This window comes from Mustela erminea, chromosome 8 (assembly GCF_009829155.1).
Source record: "Mustela erminea isolate mMusErm1 chromosome 8, mMusErm1.Pri, whole genome shotgun sequence".
Taxonomy (NCBI): domain Eukaryota; kingdom Metazoa; phylum Chordata; class Mammalia; order Carnivora; family Mustelidae; genus Mustela; species Mustela erminea.
This window is the reverse complement of record NC_045621.1, coordinates 57,023,125-57,049,877: the sequence shown is the minus strand read 5'-3', so window position 1 is coordinate 57,049,877 and position 26,753 is coordinate 57,023,125. Positions and strand designations below refer to the sequence as shown.

The window sequence follows — 26,753 nt, the reverse complement described above, 5'->3', positions numbered from 1 at the left end:
AAAACCCCTGCCCTGTGAGTCAGTATTACACGTGATGATTCCTCTGTCTCATTGTTTCTGCATCCTGCCAACTTCAGCTTAGTCACGGCAGCCCCCTCGCCCCCCCCGGCTCCTCCGTGGCCTCCCTAGTGAGGCCCAGCACCCAGCAATGTGATTCCAGTAGGCTCCCTGTAAATCCCGATTGAGCGAACGGATGAAGAACATCGTTAAGGGATTCGAAGAGCAAGTTCTCTTCTCTTCTCATCAAACTTTAAAGGAGCTAATATTATACAAAGTAACTAAAAGGCAGCTGGGAGAGAAAAGGTATTCTGAAAATTTTAAGAGACCTTTAGCCTAAAAAGAATTCACTAACAATAGTAAAAAATCACTTGTTTACAGAGGCACCAAAGAATGGTGTATGTTCAAACTTGAGAGTCCCGGCTCTCACATTAAAGGATACTTTAAATTCTCCTGCTTTGTGCTGCCGATTTTGGCAGCTGTACATCCATACTGTTAGGAATGGAGGTAATTGGGGGCTTCAGATCTTAATCTTAATTATTTGTCTGTGAACAGCTTCTCCACTCCTGGTTGGCCTAACACAACCATCCCTTTTATGACTGTTTTAAAACTCCCATGCCTTCCCATAGCTGCTCATCTTTTAGCTTTTGGTTGTTTAGGGTATAATGGTATAAACATCCAGGTGTACTCAATTCTTCACTCCTTTGCTTGCTTTTTTTCTTTTTAACTACGAAAGAAAGGTTCTGAAGCTTGTTCTGTAGAGTAAAATCTCCGCTAGTTTCTGCATTTGTATAATAGTTGGTAAGTAGATGGTAGATATAATTGGACCCAAATGTGTAATTTTTCTTTTCATTTAAAAGTTTTCAACTAAAAATTGGGTTCAGGACTCTGAAAAGCATTTTAAAATTCAGTCGCTCAGCTATCCCACCAAGAGCATGAATATCCAAACTTGCCAGTTAATGGGGCTTCCATTCCCACTGCACTTTGGAAGTGATCAGCATTCTCAAATGCATTTGAGAGTATTTTCCCTCATTAGGGAAAAAGTGCCTCTCAGATTCTGAAGATTTTCTGTGTGAAAACAGAACAAAAACAACACAGAACACAGAAGGGCAACATGAGTATGAGGAAAATATTCTCTTTAATTTTATGAAAACGGTACTTTTTTCTTGGATTCATAAGTCAGTACATTTAAAATAACTCATTTCTAGGGGCGCCTGGGTGGCTCAGTGGGTTAAGCCGCTGCCTTCGGCTCGGGTCATGATCTCAGGGTCCTGGGATCGAGTCCCGCATAGGGCTCTCTGCTCAGCAGGGGCCTGCTTCCCTCTCTCTCTCTCTGCCTGCCTCTCCGTCTGCTTGTGATTTCTCTCTGTCAAATAAATAAATAAAATCTTTAAAAAAAAAAAAATAACTCATTTCTAGAGTTGCAACTGTGTGCAAGGCGTTAAGATAGACCCCTGGCTCTTGACAAGCTTCCATTTCCGTGGAACACACAGATAGAACCAAAGTACGATACGAGTGGCCATGGTAGGGAGCATATTGATTTCAATGGCGACATCAGAGGCCAGTGGTGAACACTGACCAGGGGAAATACAGGCCCAGAGGGGTCTAAACCATGGGTCTGGATCCCTCCAGAAGAGCTGAGCTTGGATCTCTAGATGTGGAATACTAGTTGAGGGTGAATTCCAATATGGGCAAAAATCTAGAACAGGGAAGAAAGAGGGCAAAGGAAGATGACCAAAAGAGTAGGCATCTTGGAATTCCACGAAGAGGAGTGACAGAACTCAGTGGTGTTGGATGAGGGGATGAAGAGGTGCTTGTGCATGCGTGGTAAGGGCACAAGCCACCATGCAGTAGTCTGGGCCTAGAACGGGAAGCGAAGACAAGCAAACATCCCCTGGTGAAGTCTTCCGGGAACTCTGGCAATGAAGGAGAGAAGGAATAAGAGCTTAAAAAGGGAAGGGGCTGCTGTCGGTGACGGCAGTGACATGATCGAGGAGTGGGAGCCCAAAGACATTTCTACATCTGGAATTGGAAGAAGAATGGTAGTATGAAAAGTAATGAAATAACGCCTACAAAATACTTATAACAATGTTTGGCACGTTGTGCACTCAAAAAAACAATGTTATATAATAGTATTATTTTTTTTTATTAAGAGTGCAGAGATGGAAGAATGGTAAATTCGGAACTTGGTGTCATGCGGTGATGTTAGTCCTTGAAGTTAGGTGAATAGGCAAGTTTTGTTGCAATGGAGTTCAAGGATCTGCAAGGTTGGAGTTTTAGATGATATGATATCAACTAGGAAAAGCTCTTAGCTATGTGCTAGATTATCTGAAGGTAAATAAATTATAAGTAATCTCTATAATTTAACCAATTGATGTGTCCAATCTGCTTCTCCCTGAAACTGTAAAGGAAATATTGTCTCTTTTCCCTTTTTACAGTTAAATAGATTTAGGTGAAGATTGCTAAACTAGCAAGTGGTAGAATTATCTTTTGAACACACAATTTCTGTTGAAAGCCTGTGCCTGTGCACTACTCCATATAGTGGACAGGCATGGGCTTTCGATGGAAATGGTGGTTTATAGGTGATAGATGGAGATGGAGTGCGTTTCCAGGGCTGTGCTGTTTTGCACTGAAGAACCAAGGAAGAAGCAGATGCCTGTTGGTGTGGGGAAGACAGGAAGAATCAGCCACTGGAGTTTCAACGGGAGTTGTGTCATCAGGGGAAAGTCCTTAGCTGCTTTAATCATTCTAAAATACATTTTGGTACCATCTTGGGTTTTAATAAATATATGCTCATTTGAGAAAACAATCATTCCTAAATCATTTTAGGTCAAAGTGCCCCAATTTTCATATACTTTATAGCAAGGCTTCTTTCTCTTTTTTATAGCAGAGCTTGATATATGTATAATAGGTTATCGATGTATCTGTGATATCAATAGCTACGTATTATATCTATTACACATTGCATATATATGTAGGTAGGGAGGGAGGAAGGGAGAGAGACAAAGCTAGGGAAGACAGACAGAGAGGCAGAGAAGAAGGATGGGAGGGAAGAGGAAGAGAGAATGTGCGCACGTGAGGACAGGAGAGCTGAAGTTCAATGCTAATCTTTTCTGGGTTCTTTTAACCACTCTCTGTTTCATTCTTTATAACAACACTGTTCAGATAAGGTTGGGAGCGTGTGTCCTCATCATCTCTGACTCTGAATGGTGCAGAGTAAGACACCATGACTGATGGGAGTATATAGCATTCTTCAGGTGTGCTGGACCTACAAAGAGGTTGAGAACCATCACCTTACAGAAAAGCCAGGTCCGTAAGGACTTGCTTGGCAAGGTCTCCCAGGACACCTTTCAGTGTAGTAAATAGTGGAGAGTACTTGGCAAACCTTGGCCATAATTTCATCAGCAGAGGAGTTTATGATGTAAAGAGACTAAGTTGACTTGACTTAGGCATTAATACAGTCCTTAGAAAATCTAGTGCGAGCTCTTGGAAAATAGATGAGTGGGAAAAGCTCAGAGGGGGTGGCCCATAAGCTATGATTTCAACAGAGCAAACAGGGAGAGATGAATGTGGTCTGGCTGATGGAAAAACAGAGGCCATTTCCTGGCAAAACTCAGAGCCAGAACAGAGTGAGTTCATGAGCAGCCAAAACACAAGCAGTCATTGGAAGAGAGGTGAAGGGGGAAAAGGGATGGAAGCGGAATGTTTTACAAGTCATGTGCACAGATTTGCATTTGATGTGGAGATTTAGGAAGTAGAATGATAGGACCAAAGAGGTCATAAAATTCTTCGGAAGTAGCGTACATAGAAATTTGGAATTAATAAGGACCTGTCAGAGGGAGAAACAGAGCATACTCTAGCAGTTCTAGCTTGAGGAAACTATTAGATAATAGATACGGACAAAGGAGAGAGTCAGTGAGGACCGAAGACATGCTGATTTAGAAATCATGTGTTTTCACGGTCAGATGTAGAAACTGGCCGAATCCTGTTTAATCGCTTGGATTTGTGGCATTTTCTAACAGAATCACATTACCTTTTTACTATCTAGACTGCCATCTTGTATCTCTACTTTTTAAATGTTTGGGGGTGTGTGTGTGTGTTTAATTAGAGATTCATAGAGGAAAAGGTAAAATGGGCATATAAAGTACTTATTTAAAAGAAAACTTAAACCAGCTATGTAGTCCTTTCTAGGTATTGGGGCACTAAGAATCCATTCGCCTTGGTTTCTGGACTCTGAAAAGTAACCTCACAAGCCTTTTAATAACACTGGTATCATCTAAAACTACTTTGGTTGTATGAATTTTCAAACATACATTAGAACAGAAAGATGAGCTTCAGCAATTATCAACAATTTGTTCATTCTTATTTACAGATAGAACTTTTAAAAATACTGTGTGACAGAATGAAACAAACTATATGATTTTCCATTTCAAGAGCTTGTACACCTACTTTTAAAAAAATTTGGTAATCATCAAAAACTTAAATTATGATTTTTTTTTTAAATGGAGCAGAGAGATACAGAAATGGTAAAAACAGTTTTGACAGTGATTTGCAGTATTTTGTAGCCTGATAGACTTAGTGATGTTCATGGTAAAGAGCTTGAGCTAATTCCAAGACTCCTTAAAAGAGCCCCTAAAATAGGATATATTTTCAAATCACTCAAGAGATCATGAATTACAGATCCTGGAATGATATTTTCTAATACTGAAGACTTCTGGCTAATAAATTGGAATTTATAATTTGTCACTGAATTAACATGTCTGAAAATTATAAGCTTGTTTGACTTTGATGGAATAGTAGTATCTGTTCAACTGGGACTTGCCTGCGTTTTGGAAGATGTCGTTCATTCGTTCATTCATTCATTCACACATTCATTGAGGCAATATTTGAATGCCTGATACGTTCCAGGCTCTGAGTTAGGTGCTTGGGATCTATTAGCAGTTTGATGTGTTAATAATTCCTATAAGGTAATTTTCATTATGAAACCAATTAGCGTTTTCTCTTCTTACAAGGGAAACATTAGAGATAAGTGAAGTTTATAGATAATCTCCAAGTTTATGGAGACTTTCAGTTGGTCCAGATTATAGGTTAATGAATTAGCCATTTTGCTTCTGTTTTTCATATGGCTTTATCTTCACACCAACAGGGAAATGACTAAAAGGAAAGCTGTATAAAGGAGAAGGAGGAAATACAAGGGGCTGGTCACTTACTGAACAAATATAAAATATCAGATAGTAGCATCTACTGATCGTCCTTGCTTCAAGTAAACCATTTACACTTCTTCTTAATAGTGGGGTCATCTTATCTGCTAAGTTACTGTTTTTGATTCGCTTTGTAATTCTGTATCAATTTTAAGGATTATGATAACATTTTAAATGTTTTTTTTTTAATGTCTGATTTCTCCCATTCATGGAAAATTGCTTTTCCAATCTAAAACCAGAGGAAGACTGAGAACTGGCATTCCATTTCCTGCAAAAAGATGGAAATCTATTTGAGAGCCTTGTAGGTTTGAATTGATGCCGAGCACCAAAATGGCACTGACGCCCAATCTTTGGAATGTGTGTGCACGTCTGTGTGCAGGCATCCGTGTGACTAAAACCTGCTAAAGAAGTAGCAGTACAGGATGAATGTTCTCAAGTTCTCTTTGCAACTGACAACTTTAAAGCACTAACACCAAGAAGTGCAGAATGGAGAAGTCTGATCAGTATCTACAGATTTAGGTTCATCTCCCTCTATGCTTTCTTATTACATAAATGCACTAGATAAAACACTGTGGGTGTAATTCGATATGATTGTGGGGAGATGGCTGAGGAGGGAAGTCGACAGTTCAGCTTCTTCCTCTGGGATGGATGCCTTTGTTAGATGAGGGTAACGTTTCTCATTCGGACTTGTAGAGTGCTCCTCACTAGACGTCTGTAAGACACACGGTCAGATCGCCTTGGAAAAACTCAGTCTGTGAGTCATTTACTTGTAACCTCTTAGTAGCTCCTAGTTCTTAGGAAGGTTGAAAATTAGTGTTTGAAAAAATACATGTCTCCAGCCTCGGCTATGGATGAAAAGAAATGTGTGTGCCGTTGTATTCATGGTGCTTATGCACCTGTATGCCATGTAGAAGAGTCTAAGACTCACCTTTTTCACATTTCAGCATCTCTGAAATCAGAATCCATTTTCTAATTTATGATGTCTGATAATTACTGTTGTCCATTTTTTTCAAATGGGAGTATGTCAGGAGGTGTCACACATCTTCTAATTAGTGGCGTCTTAGATTCACAACACACCATTTGTATCCAAATATTTATAGGATGCTGATCTCAGAGAGAGGAGTAGAACATTTCTCTTTTCCCCAAAAAGTAAAGCAAGAAGATTTATTCTGACAGTAATACTTTAGGTCAAGAGAAACCATTTGGTTGCGGACTCCTATGTCCTTAATAAGACACAAGCAAATGCAGAATGAGTCGTTTCCTACACTCCCTCTTATAAGGGATTCCAAGTGATTTAAAAATTAAGATGAAAAGTCATCATGTTTACTATATTCTATAAAACTTATTCTTTAAGATTTGATCACTCTCTTTGTAACTTCAGACGATCACGGTTTTGAAAAACGTGAAAAACCTCATTTCAGCGACTCGTGTGTGTGTGTGTGTGTGTATAAGAAGGCTGGTTTGCCTCATCCATTCATGACTCTAACAAAACCTATTCTACACAGGACAGTGGATTAAGAAACTCATCAGAGATTTACAGACTTTTAAAGCAATCTTATAAGATTGTTAAGGCTCAAAATAAGAGGATTCTTCTCTCACTTTTATGAGTAAGGAAGTGTGGAATTACCTAGAAAAAAACACTCTTCAATCTATAGAAGACATAGACTAGTTCTGGGGTAGGACTATGATACATAGGGTTAGAGTTGGAGACCATTTAACTGAGAAATTTGTAATAGATATGGCTAAATATGGATAGATAGAATGCACTTATTTTTGGTCAGGGTGTCCGAAGAGAGACAGTAGCAGTCCTTCCATTATTGCAATACTTAGTGAGTGATTATTATATGCCAGGCACAGGGCCTGACCCTTAATAATCCTTTCCAACCCTGAGATTCTCTATTTCCCAGCTTCATGACCTTGGGCTTGTTGTTTAACCTACCTGAGGCTGTCTTACCTGTTCAAAAAAAAAAAAAAAAGTGGCCCTGCCTCCTTCCCTGAGACTTTAACACAGTTATGTATCATAAGAATGTAACAGGATTTAACACTTCATCATCCTTTAGTTGAAACATTATCATATTTGCTGTTAGATCAAGTGTTAGGTAGGAGGCTGAAAGGAGGGTGGTTCTGGGAGGATCTATTTAAGATGTTGTCAGCATTCTGGGAGTGTTCTTTATAGTTTGGAATTAGGAATTGCTGATGTCATGATCAGTCATACTGTCCTGACAACATCAGAATTTCCTCATTCGCCTTGTCTTTGCTCGGGGAGTATCAATTTGCGACAGGTTTGTCATCTGTTTGCCCCATGAGTTAAGTGTATTAGATAACCCAGAACTAGTCATTCTTAAGGACACGTTGGGTGGGGAATTTTTATAATAAGCTCTGTATTTAGCCCATTCCAAAATTTTAAACGAAATATTCCGATGTTGGAAAAATTTGCCATTGTACATGCTCAACTGAATAGAAATTCATTTCTAATACTTTATTCTCTTGTTTGAACCTTTACCTTTATAATTCAGTGGAGAATGAAAAACCTTCTCAGCATTTCTGTTTTCTTAAAGGACATCATTAACTGTCTTGTCACCCTCCTGCTCAGGTGAAATAGACATCGTTTAATGGTAATCGTAGCAACGGAAGAGAAAGGAAATGGTTTCATTGGGGTTTGTTTCTCCTGTGGTTTTAAATGCTTTTAAAATCTCATTTGTGCTATGGATCCCAGGTTTTGAGTAAACATTGGTTATGTCCCCCAGACATTTAGGAGAGTCTTAGAATAACCTTTTGTCAGTGTGAGCTTACAGGAGGGGTTTTTTGTGTGTGTCCCATGGACAGCTGTTTACTGTGTACTCTTCAAAGTTGTCATTCAGCAGCTGATTTTTACTCATGAGGAGGAGACGGTCATTCCAAGTTCTAGTTTTGTTTTTCATGATTTCAAGATTTTTGGGGGGGAGGGGGGTCTCTAGTTTTCTACAAATTCTCTTGATTCCCTAAGTCTTCCCAGGTCACAAGAGACAGATGTGATAGCTCTTTCCACGGCAAAGCAGCCCCTCACTTGCTCACCTCAGCCCCTTTCCTTGCTCTCACACAGTGGATGATTACTTCTATCTTTTAGGGACACTGTAATTTCAAAGATCATCTCATATCTTCCATTATTTGTACAGTTGACTTTAATTCATGGACAGTTCATTGAATTATCTCAAAGTATTCTGAAAATAAGCACTTGTTTTCTTATAGGCTTGCTATAGGGATGGAGAATAACAGCTCCAAAACTAGATTTCCACAGTTAAAGAAAATAGAGGATTGAGGCATCCATCCAGGTAATTTAGGAAAACTGTAATCCACAATAAATGAAAACTGGAGCTCTTTGTCCTAGTTTTCTAAATAATTGACACTCTTTTATTTTATAGAATTTGATGTAAATTCAATGTGGTATAAAATAAAGACAAAAATCTTGAATTTTTAATTCATACAGCCTTACCCTGTCCCAGATTTTTTTTTATAAGAATAAGAACCTATACAGCTATTATTTTTAAAATATTTTATTTATTTATTTATTTAACAGCAAGAGAGAGCACGAGTAGGTAGAGCGGCAGGCAGAGGGAGAGGGGGAAGCAGGCTCTCTACTGAGCAGGGAGCCTGATGCAGGCCTCAATTCCAGGACCCTGGGATCATAATCTGAGTCAAAGACAGCCGCTTAACTGACTTAGCCACCTGACTTAGCCGCTTAACTGACTTATGCCCCACCATATAGCTATTTTTATAGAAAAACTTTGGAAAAGAAATTTAACTTACAGAGAGCCATGTTCCAGAAATATGAGAAAGCTTTGAATTTTATTAACTATTCTTTCTTTTTATTTAAGATTTTATTTATTTATTTGACAGAGAGAGAGAGAGAGCAAGTGCACATAAGCCGGGGAGTGGTAGGCAAAGGGAGAGGGAGAAGCAGGCTCCCTACGGTGCAGGGAGCCCAATATGGGGCTCCATCCCAGGACCCTGGGTTTGTGACTGAGCCGAAGGCAGATGCTTAAACTAACTGATCCACCCAGGGGCCCCTTATTAGCTATTCTATAAGAGCAGGGTGATAACTAATTTATGAACAGATTATTTTAGTGTTTTTTAATAATAAAAGTTTTTTAGTTTTTTAGTGCAAATATTTTTTAGTGTAAGTGATTTGCTTCAGATCTGGAGGATGTTTTGCCATAGAGAGAAGTGCCCTAAATAATGATTAGGATCTTAGTTGACTTATAAGCATCTATAAATCCCACAATGAAACTGATCACTAATATGGTCTCCTACTACTTTCAAGGGAAAATATGTTTTCAGTTCTAGTGCATGTTTCTGGAAGTACCTTCCACGTCGTCACCATCCCAGCTTCTAGAAGGTAGTTCTTTCTGTATCTCTCCCAACTCCATCCTACCAACTAGCCCAGAAAATGAAACTGGTTCAAGAAAAGAGTTATATCTTAGTAACCATCAGTTAAAAGAGATTTAGGAACTAGGTTAGGTGAGAATATATATCTGTACTATTAACTGTATGTTCTAATTTTAAAAAGCTTGCCTTCATATTCAACTGAATGAAAATTCAACATTATCTGTATCCTTTTTTTTTTTTTAAGAAATTTTTTATTCATTCATTTGAGACAGAGAAAGAGCATCCCCGTATCCTTTTTAAAGTGAGGAGGTCTGAGGTCACCTAGATGGTGACTGGGGAAGACACACGCTGAGTCTTAGTCTCTTAAGTTTCTGCCCCCCCTCCATGGGGTTTGGACTTGACCCTTAGCTAAGAGTTACAATAACCATTTTTAGTGTTATTGGAGGCAGGGGACTTTGGAGTCAGAGAGACCTGAGTTCAAACTCCCTGGTTTCATCATGTATTAGACCTATGGCCTTGGGAAAGTTCCTTAAGCCTCCAAGCTTCAGTTCAGTTTTATTTTCAGCAAAGTGGGATAAGTGTTCTTTTGTTGTACATGTGTGTGTGCGAAAGAGAGAGGGAGGCAGGGCAGGGGACATGCTGAGATAGTGCCTGGAGTATAGTAGTTACTCAATAAATGACAGCTATTATTTATTAGTCCATGCAGGGAAGCAGTAGTAGGGCAAAGCCTGTTGTGTTTGGTTCCCCAGAATAGATTTAAGAATCACTGGATTATTGCTTGTGGTCAGACTCTACAGAATGTTCTGTATGCATTCTAGCATTTTCGCTATAGAGCTATAGTTTTATTATAGTGGTTTCATTTTTCTATCATATGATTTTATGTGTGCCTAGGGAGGCTTTAAGTCTGGAATAAGGATCGTAGATTTTTTAAAAAGCAAAATAGTAAATAATAGAAAATACTGCTGCTACTTTTGAAATTGGGTACTTTATCAACTCTATTTTGTACCAGGAAAGAATAGAAATTTAAAGAATCTGCTGACCTCATATTTTTTCTTTCCTTTTTTTCCCCCTCTCTCTCTTTTGTTGGGAGCCGGAGGCTTTGTGAGCTTTTAAACATAGAGACTCTCAAATGTAAACAATTTTTTAGTGTGAACTGCTTATACTAACCAATACCATGTGATTATATTTTATTCATTAAAGATTGTAATTTGAAATACTGTTGGATGAGTTTTTCCTCAAGTCCTTTCTGTTTTTAATGTGATCCAAATAAAATAAGGTGCCTGAAATGCTTTAGCAATGATAAGAGGGCTAGAAACTTGCTATAGATTTGTTCTTTTGTTGATAGAGATGTTCTATTCTTACCTCCTTAGACATCTTCTTTGCCCCCATTTTTTTTTTTCTTCTTTCAAAGCTGAGCTTCCTCACTGTACTTTCTTTGTAGTAATTTCATTCAAAGGCTCCTCTCTCTGGCGGGGCTCAGTAATGTGTGTGTTGGAATGAGGGGGTTTCCTAGCCTGTTGACTTTTTGTCATTTGTTCCCTTCTGGGAGTTCATCGATTAGCCATGATTTCAGCAGCTATCGCCCCAAGTCCACTGGCTGTCTCATCCAAGCCCTCTATCTTAAAGTCTTGTCTTTTTGGTCATCTGCATAATGCTTCTTTCTAAATGTCTCTCAAAAAAAACCATGTGTTCGTCAGAGCTTCGCACACCCATGTCATATATCCCGTATTATCTTTCTCTCTGGCAGACTCCCATAGCATGTACTTGTCCAGACCGCTTGGCTGGGACTTACCACTTAATGCCTTGTGTTATTACTGTATAGTAGCTTGGGTGCTGTAGGGGTTACAGTACTTACCTAGGAACTGAAGCATTATTTATAAGGCTTTGTGGGGAGACAGCATTATAGAGTTAAAGGAGCACAGGATGAAGTCTTTTAACCCGAGCTGGGTCTCAGTGGTAACGCTTGCTTGCTACTTACTAGCGATGGGTAAGTCAGCCAGTCTTTCTTCCCTGTCATCTGTAAATGGAGCCTTTTCTCCCTTCCCACTTCACAGGGTTGTTGTCAATGATATATAAATGAAAGTCACATTTTGAGATTGTTTCTTGGGACAAGTGTCTCCTAAGTTCAGGTGCTCGAATTCCAGGTCTACAAATGCTTGGAGGTCGGGGGTCTCCTCTCCTCTACCGAGATCACAGGCTTCTGCCTGTACCCACTGGCTCAGTCCTTATTAGCCTCCTTCGCAGACTCCTCCTGCCTTACAGAGTGTAATCTCTCATGCTGCCCACGGTCTTCCCATTCATACCGAAATGGTCCCGGTCCAACACATAACTTCCTTAAAGGAAATGGGACAAAAACAAATGCAGGAGAAAAACTCCAAGGCACCTAGGCTATTGAAACAGAACTTTTGCCACACTTTTTTTTTTTAAACCTCTGAAAGTTAAGTCTGTGGTGTACACTGACTCAGAAAGCCCCTTTCACTTGTTGTCAATTCCATCTATACCCTTGCTCCCGCTCTTTGATGGTCAGCCAGACGTCCTAGGTATCAGTTATATATACTGTACACCCACTTAAATCTGCAAACCACCGCTATAAAACCTGGAAAAACAGTAATAACAGCTGCCATTTATTGAGTTTGGCGTTTGTTGTTATACCGTATGTATACTGAAGACAATCTGTGAAGAGTCTGGGACTGGGAGAGGTTAACTCCCTTGCCCCAAGCCATGTGCCTAGTAAGTGAGAAGCTGAAATGTGGAGCCAGATCTATTCGGCTATTTAAATTTTGTTCCTTGGATTGTGAAATCCAGATTCACTTAAGCCATCCGAAGAAGGGGGGTTGGGGGTTAAGTATACACACGGAGGGGCTCTTGGAAGCCAAAGCAGCTCTGGGGACTGCTGCTCCCTTCATCATCTCACGGCCAAGTGCTCACCCGCTCCTGGCATCTGCTTTACTCTCTGCTTGCTGCCAGGCAGCTTCCTGTTTACTCATAATTTCTGCTTCTTCATAACCTTGGCTTGCATATGGCTTTGGCTTTTTGTGGCCTCAACTCTACCCCCTGGCACTATTGCAGTTTCTGCCCCTTTCCTAACTAGTTCAGCTCTTGGAGTTTTCTGAATCAGATTCCCAAGGGTGAGAATCTGATTGGCTCTGTTCATTTTTTTCTATCCGATCCATGTCACAGGTCACTGGCCTGTCTCTGGACTGGTTGCTCTTGGGTCAGATTCCCATAACTTTACCCACCAGCTGAGCTGGGGGTGGAGGGTGTTGTAGGTCTGCCCGGATGGCTAAGTCTCAGTTTCCCTTTCGGGAGAAGGAGCATGTACAGGACAGATTCCAAAGCCCTTGTTCTTTGCATGATAACTTGCAGTTTCTCTGGAATGTTTCCTTGCTTTGTGTGTCTTAAAACGTATTTGTTTCAAAGGTTAATAAACATTCCCAGATGAATCTCACTAAGATCTATCCCTATAATCATTTACAACTAAGCGCTTGTGACTATCTATAATGGATTATATATACACACATGATTTCATATTTCTGTTATTTCTCTTAGGTTGGAATCATTTGGGCTTTAGTGATTTCATTACATTTTATAGTCTTTGAGGCTGTCTTCTCTTTTTTTTTTATAATGTTTTACTTAGTTAAGAGTATGGCACCTACCTAAGTCTGGAACTTTTGGACCCTGGCTGGTAGACATTGTTTTTAAAAATATATGCCTTGTGTTCTTTTCTTGTGTCATTCATCTTTATAGGACACTATATATATATATATATATATATACACACACACACACATATATATATATATATATACACACACACATATATATGTGTGTATATATATGTATGTATGTATGTATTTTGATATCTTTTTTATTCTTCAAAAGAGTCTTAAATACTACTTACATTTAATAAGAATACTAATGTATTCTAAGTATACTTTGTATAAAGTATTGTTAGTATATTTTAGTATTCTAATTTAAATTTTGTTATTACTTGAAATTTTGCCTTATCCTTTTAAAACTGTTGCAGGATATCAAATCACATCTTAGCATTCTAGAATAGCACAACATCAAAAGTATTGTGAACTTAGAGCAGAGCCATAGAAAAATTAATCTATGCTGTTCTTTGTGGTTTAGATTGTGGTTTCCTAAGAGACCAGTCATGGCAACTGAGGTTGTACATGGAATTTTTTTCCCATAGATGATAGGTCTGAACTTCTGGGGTCCTGGGCATTAAGTTCTCAGGAAAAGGTACCTATAACTTGAACAGTTCTACCTAACACTTTATGGTTTATACCTGTGGTTGATAACTTGCAGTAAAGCATCCTAGTGATGCGAGACAGCAAAGCAGCAGCTGAAACAATCGTAAACCCATTGAGTTGAAGGAAATAGTTCTGGCATATATATAATATTAACATGCAACTGAATGTTAGTTGTGCTGTGTTTATTTAAATCACTTTAAAGGACAGATATGTTTCTGTGAATTTTATCGAGCAAGTTTTTACTTGTCCATGGTGTACCTAGTACTGTGCCTAGAATAATTTTCATTTGTTGGTGCTTTTTATTTTTAATGGAAAGAATTAGGAATTACATATATGCATGTTTTGTATATATAGTTGTTTTTAATTAGCTGAGACTTGCTAGTTCTCACTTTTGCTGGAGAATGTTAGGTGCATCTTAGAATATGGAGGTGGAATATGGTGGCGAAGTCACCAGCAGGTTATCTAAGATGTTTCAGTTCCTTGCTGCTGGAAAAACCTCTGAATAGCCACACTTTTTTTTTTTTTAAGTTTATTTGTTTGTTTATTTGTTTTGTAATCTCTACACCCAACATGGGGCTCAAACTCAGAACCCTGAGATCAAATAGCCACAGCGTCACTAAAAGACTCTAGGGGACACTTTTTGTTTTCCTTATGGCAGCCAGAAGTTAAGTGCCTTCACTTCTTAGAGGAGTTAGGATTTTTCATTATCACGGCAGATGGCTCTTTCCAAGGTGTTAGAGGCCAGAGGCCAGGGAAGAACTTTGTAATACCGCTGTGATACTACCCTGTAATACTGCTCAACAGGCCAACGTGAAAGATGGCAAGCCTACCAGACCCTGTGGGGTCTGCCTGTAGGACTTGCTGTAGAGGCCTTCCGCAATGCACGCGTTCAAGGCTTCATACACCCGACTTGAAAGTGATCAAGGAAGGGGGCATCTTGAGCCGCCTTGGATAATTTCAACTGGGAAACAAAGGAAACAACCTCCTCCCTTTGTCTCCTTTTTGCAGTTTCTGTGTCCCTTCAATAGAACACATTCGGTGGCATCTGTAATGTAACGTATAGCAGGATTCCGCTATTCGGTTTAAAGGAAGTCTTACCAACCCAATGGCCGTAAGTGATTTTCGCTATTTGGTATTGTTAATTTGAAGGTAAACTGGTACACTCTGGCATGGGAGTGAAGTACAGAACTTTACCGTCCGTACTTGGCGGTGAGAGGGTGGGTAGTGTACACCTGTTTTCCAATGCTAAAATTTTAGCGTTGTGATTTGGGGGAACGCCGAGTTGCAGAGGTTTGACGGAAGGCTGGTTTGTTGGTTGAAGTAGGAGTGGTTGCTGGCACCTTTTTGGGGAGACTGGGGGCGGGGGTAGAGGGGAGTTAGCCAGGATGAAAGAAAAGAGAGAAGACCCGGGACTCGTTCAGTTGCTACCCAGGTGTCTGGGTGCTCCCCGAAGCCATACCCTTAAAGGGGGCTTCGAGCAGGGGTGCAAAGCTCCCGCTGGTGCTTAGGCAAAGAGCCGAGGTGGAAAAAAGAAAAGAGGAGGGGGGTGGCTACTCCAAGGAATGTGCGGCACGCGGGGAGCCAGACCCAACCATTGCACGGAGCGGGGGCGCCGGCGGCTTCCTCGGCGGCGCGGCCCCGGCCCCGGTCCCAAGCCCAGGAGGGAGCCAGCGGGGGCCGATCGGCTGGCGGGGCTGCGGGCGCGACGCCCAGAGGGCGGGCGGGGAGGCGCTGGTGGGCCTGGGCGCGGCGCGAGGCGGTGCGCGGCCGCCTCCCCGCCCCCGGCCGGCGCGCTCTCGGGGCGGTGGTTGAGGCCGCGGTAGGTGGGGACGCGGCGGCGCTGCTCCTCCGCTGCCGCCGGGAGAGTCCGCGGCGCCGCCAGCTCCGCGCGCGAACTCTCGTCCATGGCACGCAGGGCGGCGGCCGCCCGAGCTGCCCGAGTCTCGCCCGCCGCCGCCGCCGCCGTCGCGCCGCACTTTTAGGCGAGTCCGGAGGTCGAGGGCGGAGGAGAAGTCAGCCCCGAGCTGCAGCCCCCGCCGGCTGCCGCCTCGCGGCGAGAGGGAGTTCCCAGAGCGCCGCGGCCCGGGCCGGCCCCTCCTGCGCCCTCCCCCTCGCGGCGAGGCTGCCCTGCACCCGCGCCCGCCGCCCGCGCCCGCCGCGATGATCTTCCCCAGCAGCAGCGGCAACCCCGGGGGCAGCAGCAACTGCAGGACGCCCTATCGCAAGCAGGTGAGGCGGCGACCGGGATGCCGCGCCGAGGCCGGCCGCCCAGCTTTACAAAGGGCGCCAGCGCTCGGCCGGGCACCGCTCTCCTCCTCGGAGGGACCGGACTGGGCGGTGACCTTGTTTCCGAAGGAGGCGGCCCGCGGGGACGGCTCGGGCCGGTGACCTTAGCAGGGGAGATGCCCTCGTCTCCGCCGGCCGCGCCGGGTGGGACGTGGAGGAAGGGGAAGGGGCGGAGAGGCGGCGAGAGCGCAGCGCGCGGGGCCAGGGGCTTCTCCCAGCTCTGCAACAAGTTTGTTTTTTTTTTCTCTCCCCCCCCCCCCCCAACCTTTGTGTGTAGAGAGTACGATAATACGTTGTAACATCGGTTTGCAACAATCTTCACTCAGAACCTGAAAGAACCTGCCTGATTCATAGCAAACCCGGAAGACCAATTTGTGTGTGTGTTTCTGTGTGTGTCTGTGTCTGTTCGCGCGCGCGCCCCCCCATATATACATATATATATATATATATATATATTTTAAAAAGAGAGACGAAACAGGAACTTCTGTCACTTTCTCAGGGTTTTCAGTTTTCAGAAGCACAGGGAAATCCTGTGACACCCTAGTTGCACAGATACTTGGATAAGCCTGAGTCATACACATGCCTTTTCCTATTTTAATACCGTTTCATACATTTTTTAACAGATTGAACTCCAAAGGCACTTTAGTGGTTAGATCGAAATCCCCTGCCGGGAAAAGGAGTGGAGCTGGGAGCTTATAGTTTCGGCCTTTTGTTTTGTTTTTCATCTTTGTTTTTAAAAGAAGGTTACTGAAGCCATGTTGTGATAAATTTCACAGAGCCTTTCAGCAGCAGCAATAACAAAACCTAGCTTTAAATTATGTAAAAAATGTGCAGGTCTGTTTAGAAAAGGTTAAACTGATTTAGAGGTCAGCGGCAAGATGCTTGTTGAGAAAACAAAAACACGATTGCAGATATTTTTCTTCCATAATAAATCTCTTGTCTACATCCTTAGCCACGGAGACAAATCAATTAAGTTATTATCCCAATGATGATACAAGCGAACTCCATCCTTCCATGCAGACTAGCTCTGTTAAGATCATGACAGATGACAGGGATGCCTGGTGGCTTTCCTAAAGACTTTCATAGGATTATTGATCATAGGTAGTTCTTTTTGTCCTCAAAGTCATTTGGTGGGGGTTCTGTCTTAGCATACGTTCGTATATCTGAGAGTAGGGCTAATTTGGTCTAACAGTGATGGTGTCAAAAAGTATTGTTCTCTGGTCTTTGGTTCTTTTACTTGTTAGCTTTCCCTGGAAAAGGCAGTAAACACCCTGGTCTGTGTGTGCCTTTGCTGTCCAAGTCAATGCAACTTTTACCTGGCATAAAAAGAGCCTTTCCCCCCCCCCCCCACCCAATGAAGAAAAAATCTGCATTTCTGACTTGTCTGAAGTATATGCTAAAATTGTCTAGATTGAAATCCAGGCATCTCTAAACTCACTTCATGTAGCCTCATTTAAAATAAAACGCTCGGACCCAGCACACTTCCATCAACTCCATCAGTGAGGCCAGTTTTCAATAAATATTCTTCTCCTGAACCCTCCTCCTCCACCCACCTCTCTGTACCTGAAAAGATGGCTAATTATGTTAAAGGCCTTGTGTATTCGTTTATTTGTTGTCAAAACCCGGCGGGGTGTTAGCTCTGAAATGGGGAAAAGGCTCTGAGGGCGAGGCCCTTTTGCTGTGAGGGGCTGGAGGTTTTGTGTGTGGAGGGGGACAGCCTGCTGGTCTGGAGCACGCTGATAAGATGCTCTTCTTTTCACTGGGCTCTCCTTAGATGCAGAGACTAAAAGGGCTGACTGAATCAGAAAAACAAACAGACTTTCTTTTTTCTATAGGCAAAGAAAGAAATGAATGTGTAGGCATTATACAGACACAAGACCCCGGGTACCAGTGGTATTTGAGTCAAAGGCTTCTTTTGTTAGTATTTAGCCATTCACTGGGAAAGCACACTTCCAGCGTGGGGACCTGGTTACCATGAGTGACTTTGTGATCTCATCCTGGCTTAGTCTAAACGGGAAGTCTCATTAATGCTCTTTATAAGATTTTGTGATGTTAAGCTTGCACCTTTCGGTTTGTATTGTTCATTTTGATGAAAGGATAGGTGAATTTTAGGTGTACAATGTGGTTTGATTTTAATCTGCAAATATATAAGCAGCTCTTTGGAGCTGATTTCAGATAAATTGCCTGAGGAAAAAATGGAATGTGAGGAATACCTAAAAATCACCTTTGGAAAAAGATGGGGAAATGATAGTTTTTTGTTTTTTGTTTTTTTATATGTGTGTGTTAGCAGTCGCCTACCATCACGGAGCACCTTGCTGCCTGCTGGTTGATGTTCTAAGTGCTTTCGGTGGATTAACTAATTTTGGTCATCTTGACAGTCCTATGAAACAGGACTATCTGCTTTATAGCGGAGGAAACTGAGGCATAGATTAAGTGACTCTCCAGTCTGTACAACCCAAAGTGCAGAGCCGGGATTTGGACCCTGGCAGTCAAGCTCTTAAAACCATCACACTGCAATTGCCTGCTTACGTGCACATCTCAATAGAAACTCGTACAGAGCTTGTCTGCATCACTGCCCATTGCCTTTCTCATGTCAGAAGTCCAGTTTAGGGTTTCCTTCTAGCTTTATTATTTATTTATTTATTTATTTATTTATTTATTTATTTTTTGCGGGGGGAGGGTGGAGGTTGTGAGGTTGAAAGTGAAGGGTAAAGTAAATGGATGATATGGGTGATGGGTTCGTGATATTTGTTTGAAAGCCCAAGTATTGCTTCAGTGAATGACTGTAGAACCTCTTTTTTAAAAACTTTATATTTGACATGTATTGGAGTCAGCTAGTTTCAGTTCAAGCAGAGAAAGGTGGTGCTTGTGCCCCTCCTGCCCCGTGCGGTATATGGAGGGCAACAAAGAGCGCTGATCTCTGGCATCATCTCGGATAAACAGGATTTTCCTGCATCACAGGCCTCTGAGCACATTAGAAATACACCTGCTTGGCTCAGGTCAAAGTGAGACACTTGTGAGTGAACTGATAACCCAGTAGGCAGTATCTAGACGAAGCTGGCTTGTTCAAGCCTTGGTAGAGAAGTGTGTATACATCCTAGGATTGTTGACTGAGCCTTTCAGACACATGGTATTCCTTAAGCATATCCAGTCTGCTTTTAGGAAAATGCCTCACAACCTAAACAAAAGCCACTTATCAGGACGTCTGTAGTTATGAACATACTTTATTGTGTTTCAAAAGAAAAAAATAGCTTTATGTTAAAGGCTTTAAATACAGAAAACATATTTCCATTATGCTTTGACTTCTTTTACAAGCCACTTCTCCACATTTTCTGACGTCAGTTTTAGAACGGCTTTCTCGGAGTAGTTGACTCAGTTATGTCATAGAAATTAGTTTTTACAAATTGTGGCATGTAGCAGTTCCTTTCTTCCTGGTTTGCCATGGGGCCTTTGAGGTAGAGGAGTGGGTGCAAGAGTTTGTGTGTGTGTGTGTGTGTGTGTGTGTGTGTGTGTGTCTCTTTCTCTCCACAAATGTCAGGGCCAGCTAATAGCCGTACTTGTTAAATGTTGCTAACTTTCGACGAGTGGAGTACTTATCCTCCCCGGTTTAAGTAGATTTACATAGTTTGCTGCTTTCTTCAAGATTAACTGGGTGTAGCTGCACGTGAAGAAGCCAGCAGTGATTCAGTGTTTGGCCTTGTTGCAGGATGACATACAAAGCTGTTGATTAATCCTCTTCAAGCACTTTCTGCTCACAGCCATCGATGTGTGGTAGATTGGGGTTTTGTTAAGTTTGAAGATTAAAGTTGTGCATAGAAATATTTAAATGAACACTGTCTGAGCTGCTCCCAGTTTGTCGTTTTGATAAGAAGGTAAGGTAAACGTTTGGGAAGAAGGTAAACATGCTCAGGCCACAGAGACGGGCATTTGAGGGGAAGGTCAGAAAACTAAATCAGAATGCACAGGTAGGGTCTTCCTTTTTTTTTTTTTTTCTTACATTAGGCTATCTCAGTGTGTTGGTGATTCAGCAGTGTTTATGAATCAAGGAGCTGTGCTTTCAATATGTATCAATAACCATTTGAAAAGTATAGACTTCTCCATCTGTGATTACCCCCTTTCTCTGCTGGGTACCCCTTTTGGCGGTTCACTACATTTTCTGTAGTTCACTTCAGATTTTGAACATATTTCTTGTTTTTGTTTTCTTCCATTTAGGGACTGATGTCAGCTGGGCTCACCACATAATTGGCAATACTTTTCAAGCCTGTTCTCGGTGGTGGGGTGTGGGGCAGGGGGAGGCGTGAGGGTGGGGGCGGGTAGTCTGTCTTGCCCAGGTTTCCGATAATATATTTCCAAAGCAGTCCACCAAAAATAAGTATTTGAAGATCTATGGATGATACTCCCTCTCAACCTCAATTATGTTTAATCTTCACAACATTCATATAAAGGAGAGGGGGTCAGGAATTGTGAGACCATGAATTTATTAAATGGCCTAGTTGGCGAAAGCTAGGTCTCTGGCATCAAGGGCTGGGTCGGCTACCAGGAAAAAGAGAAGGAAGCCCAGCTAAGAACAGCTGGAGACCGACTACACTTCCCTTTCCTTGGCCTCCCAAAGACATGTGGCACACAGAGCGTCCCAGATTTCAGCTCTGAGAAGTGTAGCTCTGTAATTTATTAGTGTTTTTGTTTGTTTGTTTCATAAAGGTCTTTACTCTAGGGTTGTCAGGTAACATCCAGGATGCCACGTTCGATTTGAATTTCCAATAAGCAGTGAATAATTTCTTATATCCGTGTGTCCTGAGTATTGCATGGTACTGTGTATTTTTATTTGCTCAGTCCAGCAAGCCCATCTCCCAGGAACCCAGTTCATTTTTTAAAACTAGTTATTAAAAAAATCATAATTATAAACCATATTTCCCCTTCTTTTTCCTCAAACATTTTATCTCTTAACGTATACTTTGAACCCTGATGATGATGCAGATTTCACACTGTACCTTCTTAACAGGTCCTTCAACCTAATTGAAAGACACTGACTTAAGTTCTGGCTCTGCCACTTGCATGCTTTTCACTAAGCCTCCCTTTCCGTTAAGGAAGGATGGTAGTGCCCATTCCGCAGGGTTGTTGCTCTCAGTCCTTCTGAGGTGCTGTTATTGTTCATGTCCCCATGGAGCAAGCAGCTGCGGGTGGTCCTGGGAGGCTCTGTGTGATCCTGGGAGACCTTGACACAGCCTCTAAGAATGGACTATGTTTAGAAAGTGGGGGGCAGCCTCCAGATGGGTAAGGACCTGGAGCTTGAAGATGAGGCTCTTCCACTGTTGGAAGGAGAGAGAGAAAGAAAGAACCACAAAGTAGAAAAGTGCACTCCACCGTATTTTAAAACAAGTATTCCCATGTCATGCTCTTATTAGCGGAGAGTGCTTTCTTTCTCCTTGGGGAAAGAAAGCCTCTCAATCCGCTCTGCTTTATGCAAAGATTTGATTGGAGAACGAAGAAAAAGAGCACTGGTGACTCTTATCAATGAGAATTTTTACCTTTTAATTTTCTTGAAAACAGATACAATTATTAGTATATGCAGGATGATTTCCTGAATTCTTTCATTTGTCTTGTTTGTATATATGGTGTTCACAGACGCCTTCTTTGCATTACTCAGAAAAAAAAACAAGCTTTTTTTTTTTTTTTTTTTTTTTTGTCCTTGAACATCTGTAGGTGTTTGGTGGGTGTTTGTTTTTAATCTCATCTGTAGAGAATGCTTTGCTTAACACATTCTAAAAGCTTAGTAAATTTTAAAATAGGATAGACAGGCCGTGAGGTAAGGAGGCAAGCTTTTTCTTGAATAAAGACAGGTGAAAAAATTAAATGGGACAAACTGAGTTCTGTGTTCAAGAAATGAATCAATATAGCTATTCTTACTTAGCGCATAGTGAGTGGCAGCAGTGACAGCAAAACCTGGTGTGAGATCAGAGTGAGCTCCCCTACTAAATAGAGTTGTATTTTGGTTCCGCTTTGCTTATTTAAACATATGGAATTTCAAACAATAAAGTGTAAGCTAGGACAGATTATATTCGTATTTTTTTTTAAGATTTTCTTTATTTATTTGACAGAGAGGGAGAGATATCCGTATTTGTTAATCGTGCATACACTGCAGTTTCAAAAGTATATTAAAAAAAAAAAAGGACTAGAGGAAAATTGCCAAAATATTAACAAATATTTTCCTCTTTTGGTAGGTATGATCACGAGTGACTTATTTTTAGGGATTGTTTACATTTTTTCGACCTTCCAGTGTTTCTTGATTCCCACAATAAATACATAGTTCTTCGGTTGTCGAGAAAAAAAGTGAAGAAGAAAATTTAGAAAATCGTATTATTTTGATGTCTACAAATTGTCACATCCAAGACATTCACGTCATTGAGAATTTCAGCCAGTAGCACTTAGGCACTCCTGGATTCAGTGCCTGAGCTTTGAGATGTCCTTTCCTATTCTTTATGAATTTCCATTCTTCTTTTTACTGCAAACTCTTAATACCATCTTTTTGGAAGTCACCTATTTACTGATGGATAGTTTTTATATTTATGAACTTACTACTTTCCTAATTTTATACAGACCAAACAAGCCTTCTATATTTTGATGTTTTAAAACTGTCTTTAAGACATTTTGGGGGACACCGATTAATCTTCATGAGTCAGTAAGGGGAAAATGGACTTATATATATGAAATTTCATATTCTAGATTACTTTTCAGGAAGTGACTATCCTAAATACTGAGAAATTGACCACTGTTGTCTCTGTTTTCATTTGACTTCCAGCTGCACTTAAATATAGCTATTTTGTGGACAGATAAGGTCCCCTGTGTTTCATTTCCACATTGAATGTGAAGAGCCAACCTTGTTGTGCTCCTTATATCAGAATCCTTTGGATTCGTTTTGTTACGAATACTCCTGACTCTCTTCATCCCATACTTCCTGTTTAGTGCCGCTTTCTGAAAGGGCAGCGGTGTGGGAGGTGGTGGCTTCTTTACAGGCGTCTTTAATTTATCCTGGAACATGAGGTTTCTGTCAGAGAGACGCCGTACAGATAATGTCAGCACCTCACAGGCTGTTGTTGCTGTGTAACCCAGGGGGATTTTCAGTACATCAGGGGAGTTTTAGATGTGTGCGGTGGAGGCTGCAAGGCTTCGCAGTGAGAGGAGGAGAGAGCCTGAGGGAGGAAGGAAGAGGTGGAGGCTGAGGGAGAGAGAGAAAGGAAAGCTGTGTTGCCTCGTTGGGTTTTTACTGTGTTAGCTGATGCGTCACTTGACAGAATCTGTTGAAGTCTCATTGTTTTGGTGCTGTGTGTGTGTAGGTTGGGTGCAAATATAGACCTTCATGTTTAGTATGATCTCAGGTTATTACATCGCATTTTTTTCTTCATGTCATTCCCATTGCCCAGAATTTCCTTTCATCCCTGTTCAAAAGACAAGATCTCTCTCCCTGCTTAGGGAGGTGCCTAAAAATGGCCCTTTTGGAAGACCATTTATGATTAAACCAGTCCTACCTCATGAAGGATTCTAGAAATGACTTTACCTCTACTTTCTCTCTCTCTCTTCTCAGTTTTATAGGTCAAATGCATCAGACCAATTCCAAGGGAAAGGGTATGTTTTTTTGGTTTGACTGGAAGTTTGACTCCAAAACGCTGAGTTAAGTAATATTGAATGTGTAACATAAATTAAGTCATTTTGGGGACGGCCATCCTTCTGTAGGAAGTCAGCTGGTGGCATTCAGGGGATACACTGTTGCTCCTCAGGGGAGAGGCTGAGCAGGGAAATCCGTTAGCTAGCTGTTAAAACACCTGTGAGATAGGACCCAGAAGAAGGCAGTTAAATTGTGGAAAAGAGGGATGACCAAATTTTATAGATATTTGAATATGTAAATTGTGTATAAAATGTTGCCCGTGTTACCTCTTTCCTGAGGAGAGGTTCCTAGCTTTCATCAGTGTGCCAAAGGGATCTGTGTCCTCCAGAATAGTTTATGACCACTTGTGCAAGGAAACAGAGAACTTAAAGATGATGTCAGATTTCTAACTCAAGGCATGGGATGGTGGGTTACATCAAGGAAAGTGACATTTCAGGCAAGAGGGACGGGACGGCAAAGATTTGAAGATAGAAAGCGTGGGCTTAATATAGTAAATGGAGCGTGAGTAATTCAAGGTAGCCAGACTGCCGGGTAGAGGCTGGAAGGCGGGTCTAGGTTATAGCTTGCTTGCTAGAATGGCTGGACGAGAGAGCCTGAGTTTAGAAGGTAGTGCCCAGTTGAAATAAAGCTGTGAAAAAGAATAGTGGTAATGTGGAAGTATTGGATGAGACAGATTTAAGATTATACACAAAGAATTGACAAGATTTGGCTGGTGACTAGATGTGGAGGGTGCTTAGTAAAAGAGGGTCCTAGGTTTCTAGTTTTAGATGATTAGGAAAATGAAAAGTTAGCACAGCCTTGCTGGTTCTGGGCTCATATAAGAAAGAACCCAGTCATTCTGATACAGGGATTTCCTACCTTTTTTAATGTGTTAAATCAGGGCAGGGGAAGTGCTAAATTCTACTGATACTCTGTGTTCAGACACCAGAGATGCAAAAGGCCCTTCCATGTGCAATTCAGTCTCATTAAGGGAGAATTGTCCAGCCTTAGGGGCTAGGAGCACCCACAGTGTGAAGCACTGTAAGAACTCATTTTGCATCCAGGAGATCGTTACAAACTTTTTTTTTTTTTTTTTTTTTTTTTTTTTTTTTTTTTTACTGCTTCCCTGGGATTGCACTGAAGTCATCATAAAGGCTGTGTCATACGGGTGCATGGATTTTCACGTTTGGCCTGGATTCCCCCATTCTTTGGAGTGGTGCACTTATACAGCACATCTTTTTCTGGCTAGTACATGTATCTGTACACCTGTAGTGTAGTAAGTGCATTCCTTTTGTTAAAAGATCTCCCATGTCCACTATGGAAGATGGGTGGATGGGGTGCTTAAGAGGTTAGAGTATTCATTCCACCACCCTGAACATTTCTGAGGAAAGGCAGTGAGCTTGGTTTGGCCACTTTAATTTGGCTCCATGAGTCACACATCAGTACCCTTCCCAGGCAGAGCTGGAGCTGCAGGCCCCAAGCTCAGGGAGTATCCTGAAACTTAAGAGGTGGCGCGCTGGGAATAGGTAGAAGCACTCCAGGGAGAGAACGTGCCCAAAAGAGGCTAGACAGACCTAGGGAAACAGATTCTGTAGTGGGAAGGAGGAAGATGAGCCTTTGGTAAAGGGAAGAGGAAAGAAATGGCAAAATGTTGGGGGAACCCAGGGTCACAGAAGCCGGAGAAGAACAAAGCTTCAAGAAATGATGGTCAGCTCTGTTCCATGTTTCCTGAGATCAGGGAAGACAAAGGCTGACCAAAAGGCTATTGGAAATATCCATTGGGAGGTGTTTGAAAGCCTTTGAAACGGAAGCTTCAGTAGAGTAGTCTGTGTGTGGTGGGGCCAGGAAGGGCAGGTGGGATGGGGCATGTAGAAAGCACATTCCAGAGGGTTTAAGGAGTGAATGAGTGAGGAGGGTGTGTCTTTAGCAAAATCTGGTGTCCAGAGGAAGGAGTCTCTTCAGACAGCCTTGAGGCAAGATTATCTTAGTAGCTGACTGTGTATAGGGAGGGTAGAGCAAGGTAGTAGAAAACAGAAGGAATAGTTGGAGCTAGGTCTTTAAGAAAGTTTGAGGCCGGGTTAGTCTTAAAGGAAGGGGATCTGAGTGAGTTTCCAGCAGGGATACTGGAAGGAGGAGGTTAGTTGAGCCGTGACGCCCAGTCTTTTAGAAACTTCCATTTCAGTAAGAGGGTTGGCGCCTGGGTGGCTCAGTGAGTACAAGCCTCTGCCTTCAGCTTAGGTCGTGATATCAGGGTCCTTGGATCGAGCCCCGCCTCAGGCTGTCTGCTTGGCTGGGAGCCTGCTTCTGCCTCTCTGCCTGCCTCTCTCTCTGTGTCAAATAAATTTAAAAAAAAAAAAAGAATAAGAAGTTGGTCATCTGTAAAAACTGGAAAAGAAAAAAAAGCAACAAGCTGGGGGTGGCGGGGGGAGTGTAATTCTAGGCTTAAAGAACATGACAAAAGATTGGGAATAATTGCTTTTGGGAATTTGGTGAATATTCAAATCGAGATGAGTAAAAAGATGACTGAGCTACGGATGAGGGCCCCCAGGAGTTCAGTGGTCTCAACTGGCAAGATATTTTGACCCTTTTCCAGCAATAAATGGAGGGAGAGAATCTGGGTAAAAAGGGTTTGGCATTGCTAAGGTGAATAGGTGTAAAAATTGAGAGCCTTGTTACGACGATGAAGGAGCCCCGTGAAATAAAGAGAGAGAATGAACTGTGAGAACGCAGAGGGGCATGCCGGTTGTGATGAAGAGAAATCTCTGGGAGTGAGGGAAGGAGAAATGTGAGAGGAGATTCGGGGTTCACGATCTTGAAGGTAGAGTATTTCTGGGATGTTACCTTGTACAGCTGTTGGGAGAACTCAGACCACGTGTGTATGTCTGGAGTAAATGCTCAGGTGCTTACACTCTTAGGAAGATGTGAGTCTCGTAGAATTTATACCTCTCTGTCTCTACTATTAGAATATTTGTGTAAATCAAATCATATTTCAAACAGACTTCA

At 41.8% G+C, this 26,753-nt stretch overlaps 1 protein-coding gene across 9 annotated transcripts in view; it reads left to right on the top strand.

The window, feature by feature from the left end:
• Positions 1-26,753, top strand: part of RBMS1 (RNA binding motif single stranded interacting protein 1) — a 216,270-nt gene that overhangs the window by 64,273 nt on the left and 125,244 nt on the right. For 2 of the 9 annotated variants that reach the window (XM_032355724.1, XM_032355723.1), the window contains exon 1: positions 14,831-14,933. The exons of 5 other annotated variants lie outside the window; for them this stretch is intronic. In XM_032355724.1, coding sequence (XP_032211615.1) covers positions 14,928-14,933 — 6 coding nt within the window. In that variant the 5' untranslated portion in view covers positions 14,831-14,927. Of the gene's footprint in view, positions 1-14,830; positions 14,934-15,592; positions 16,052-26,753 lie in introns of those variants that run through there. 2 more of the 9 variants (XM_032355719.1, XM_032355717.1) reach the window with 1 other exon arrangement.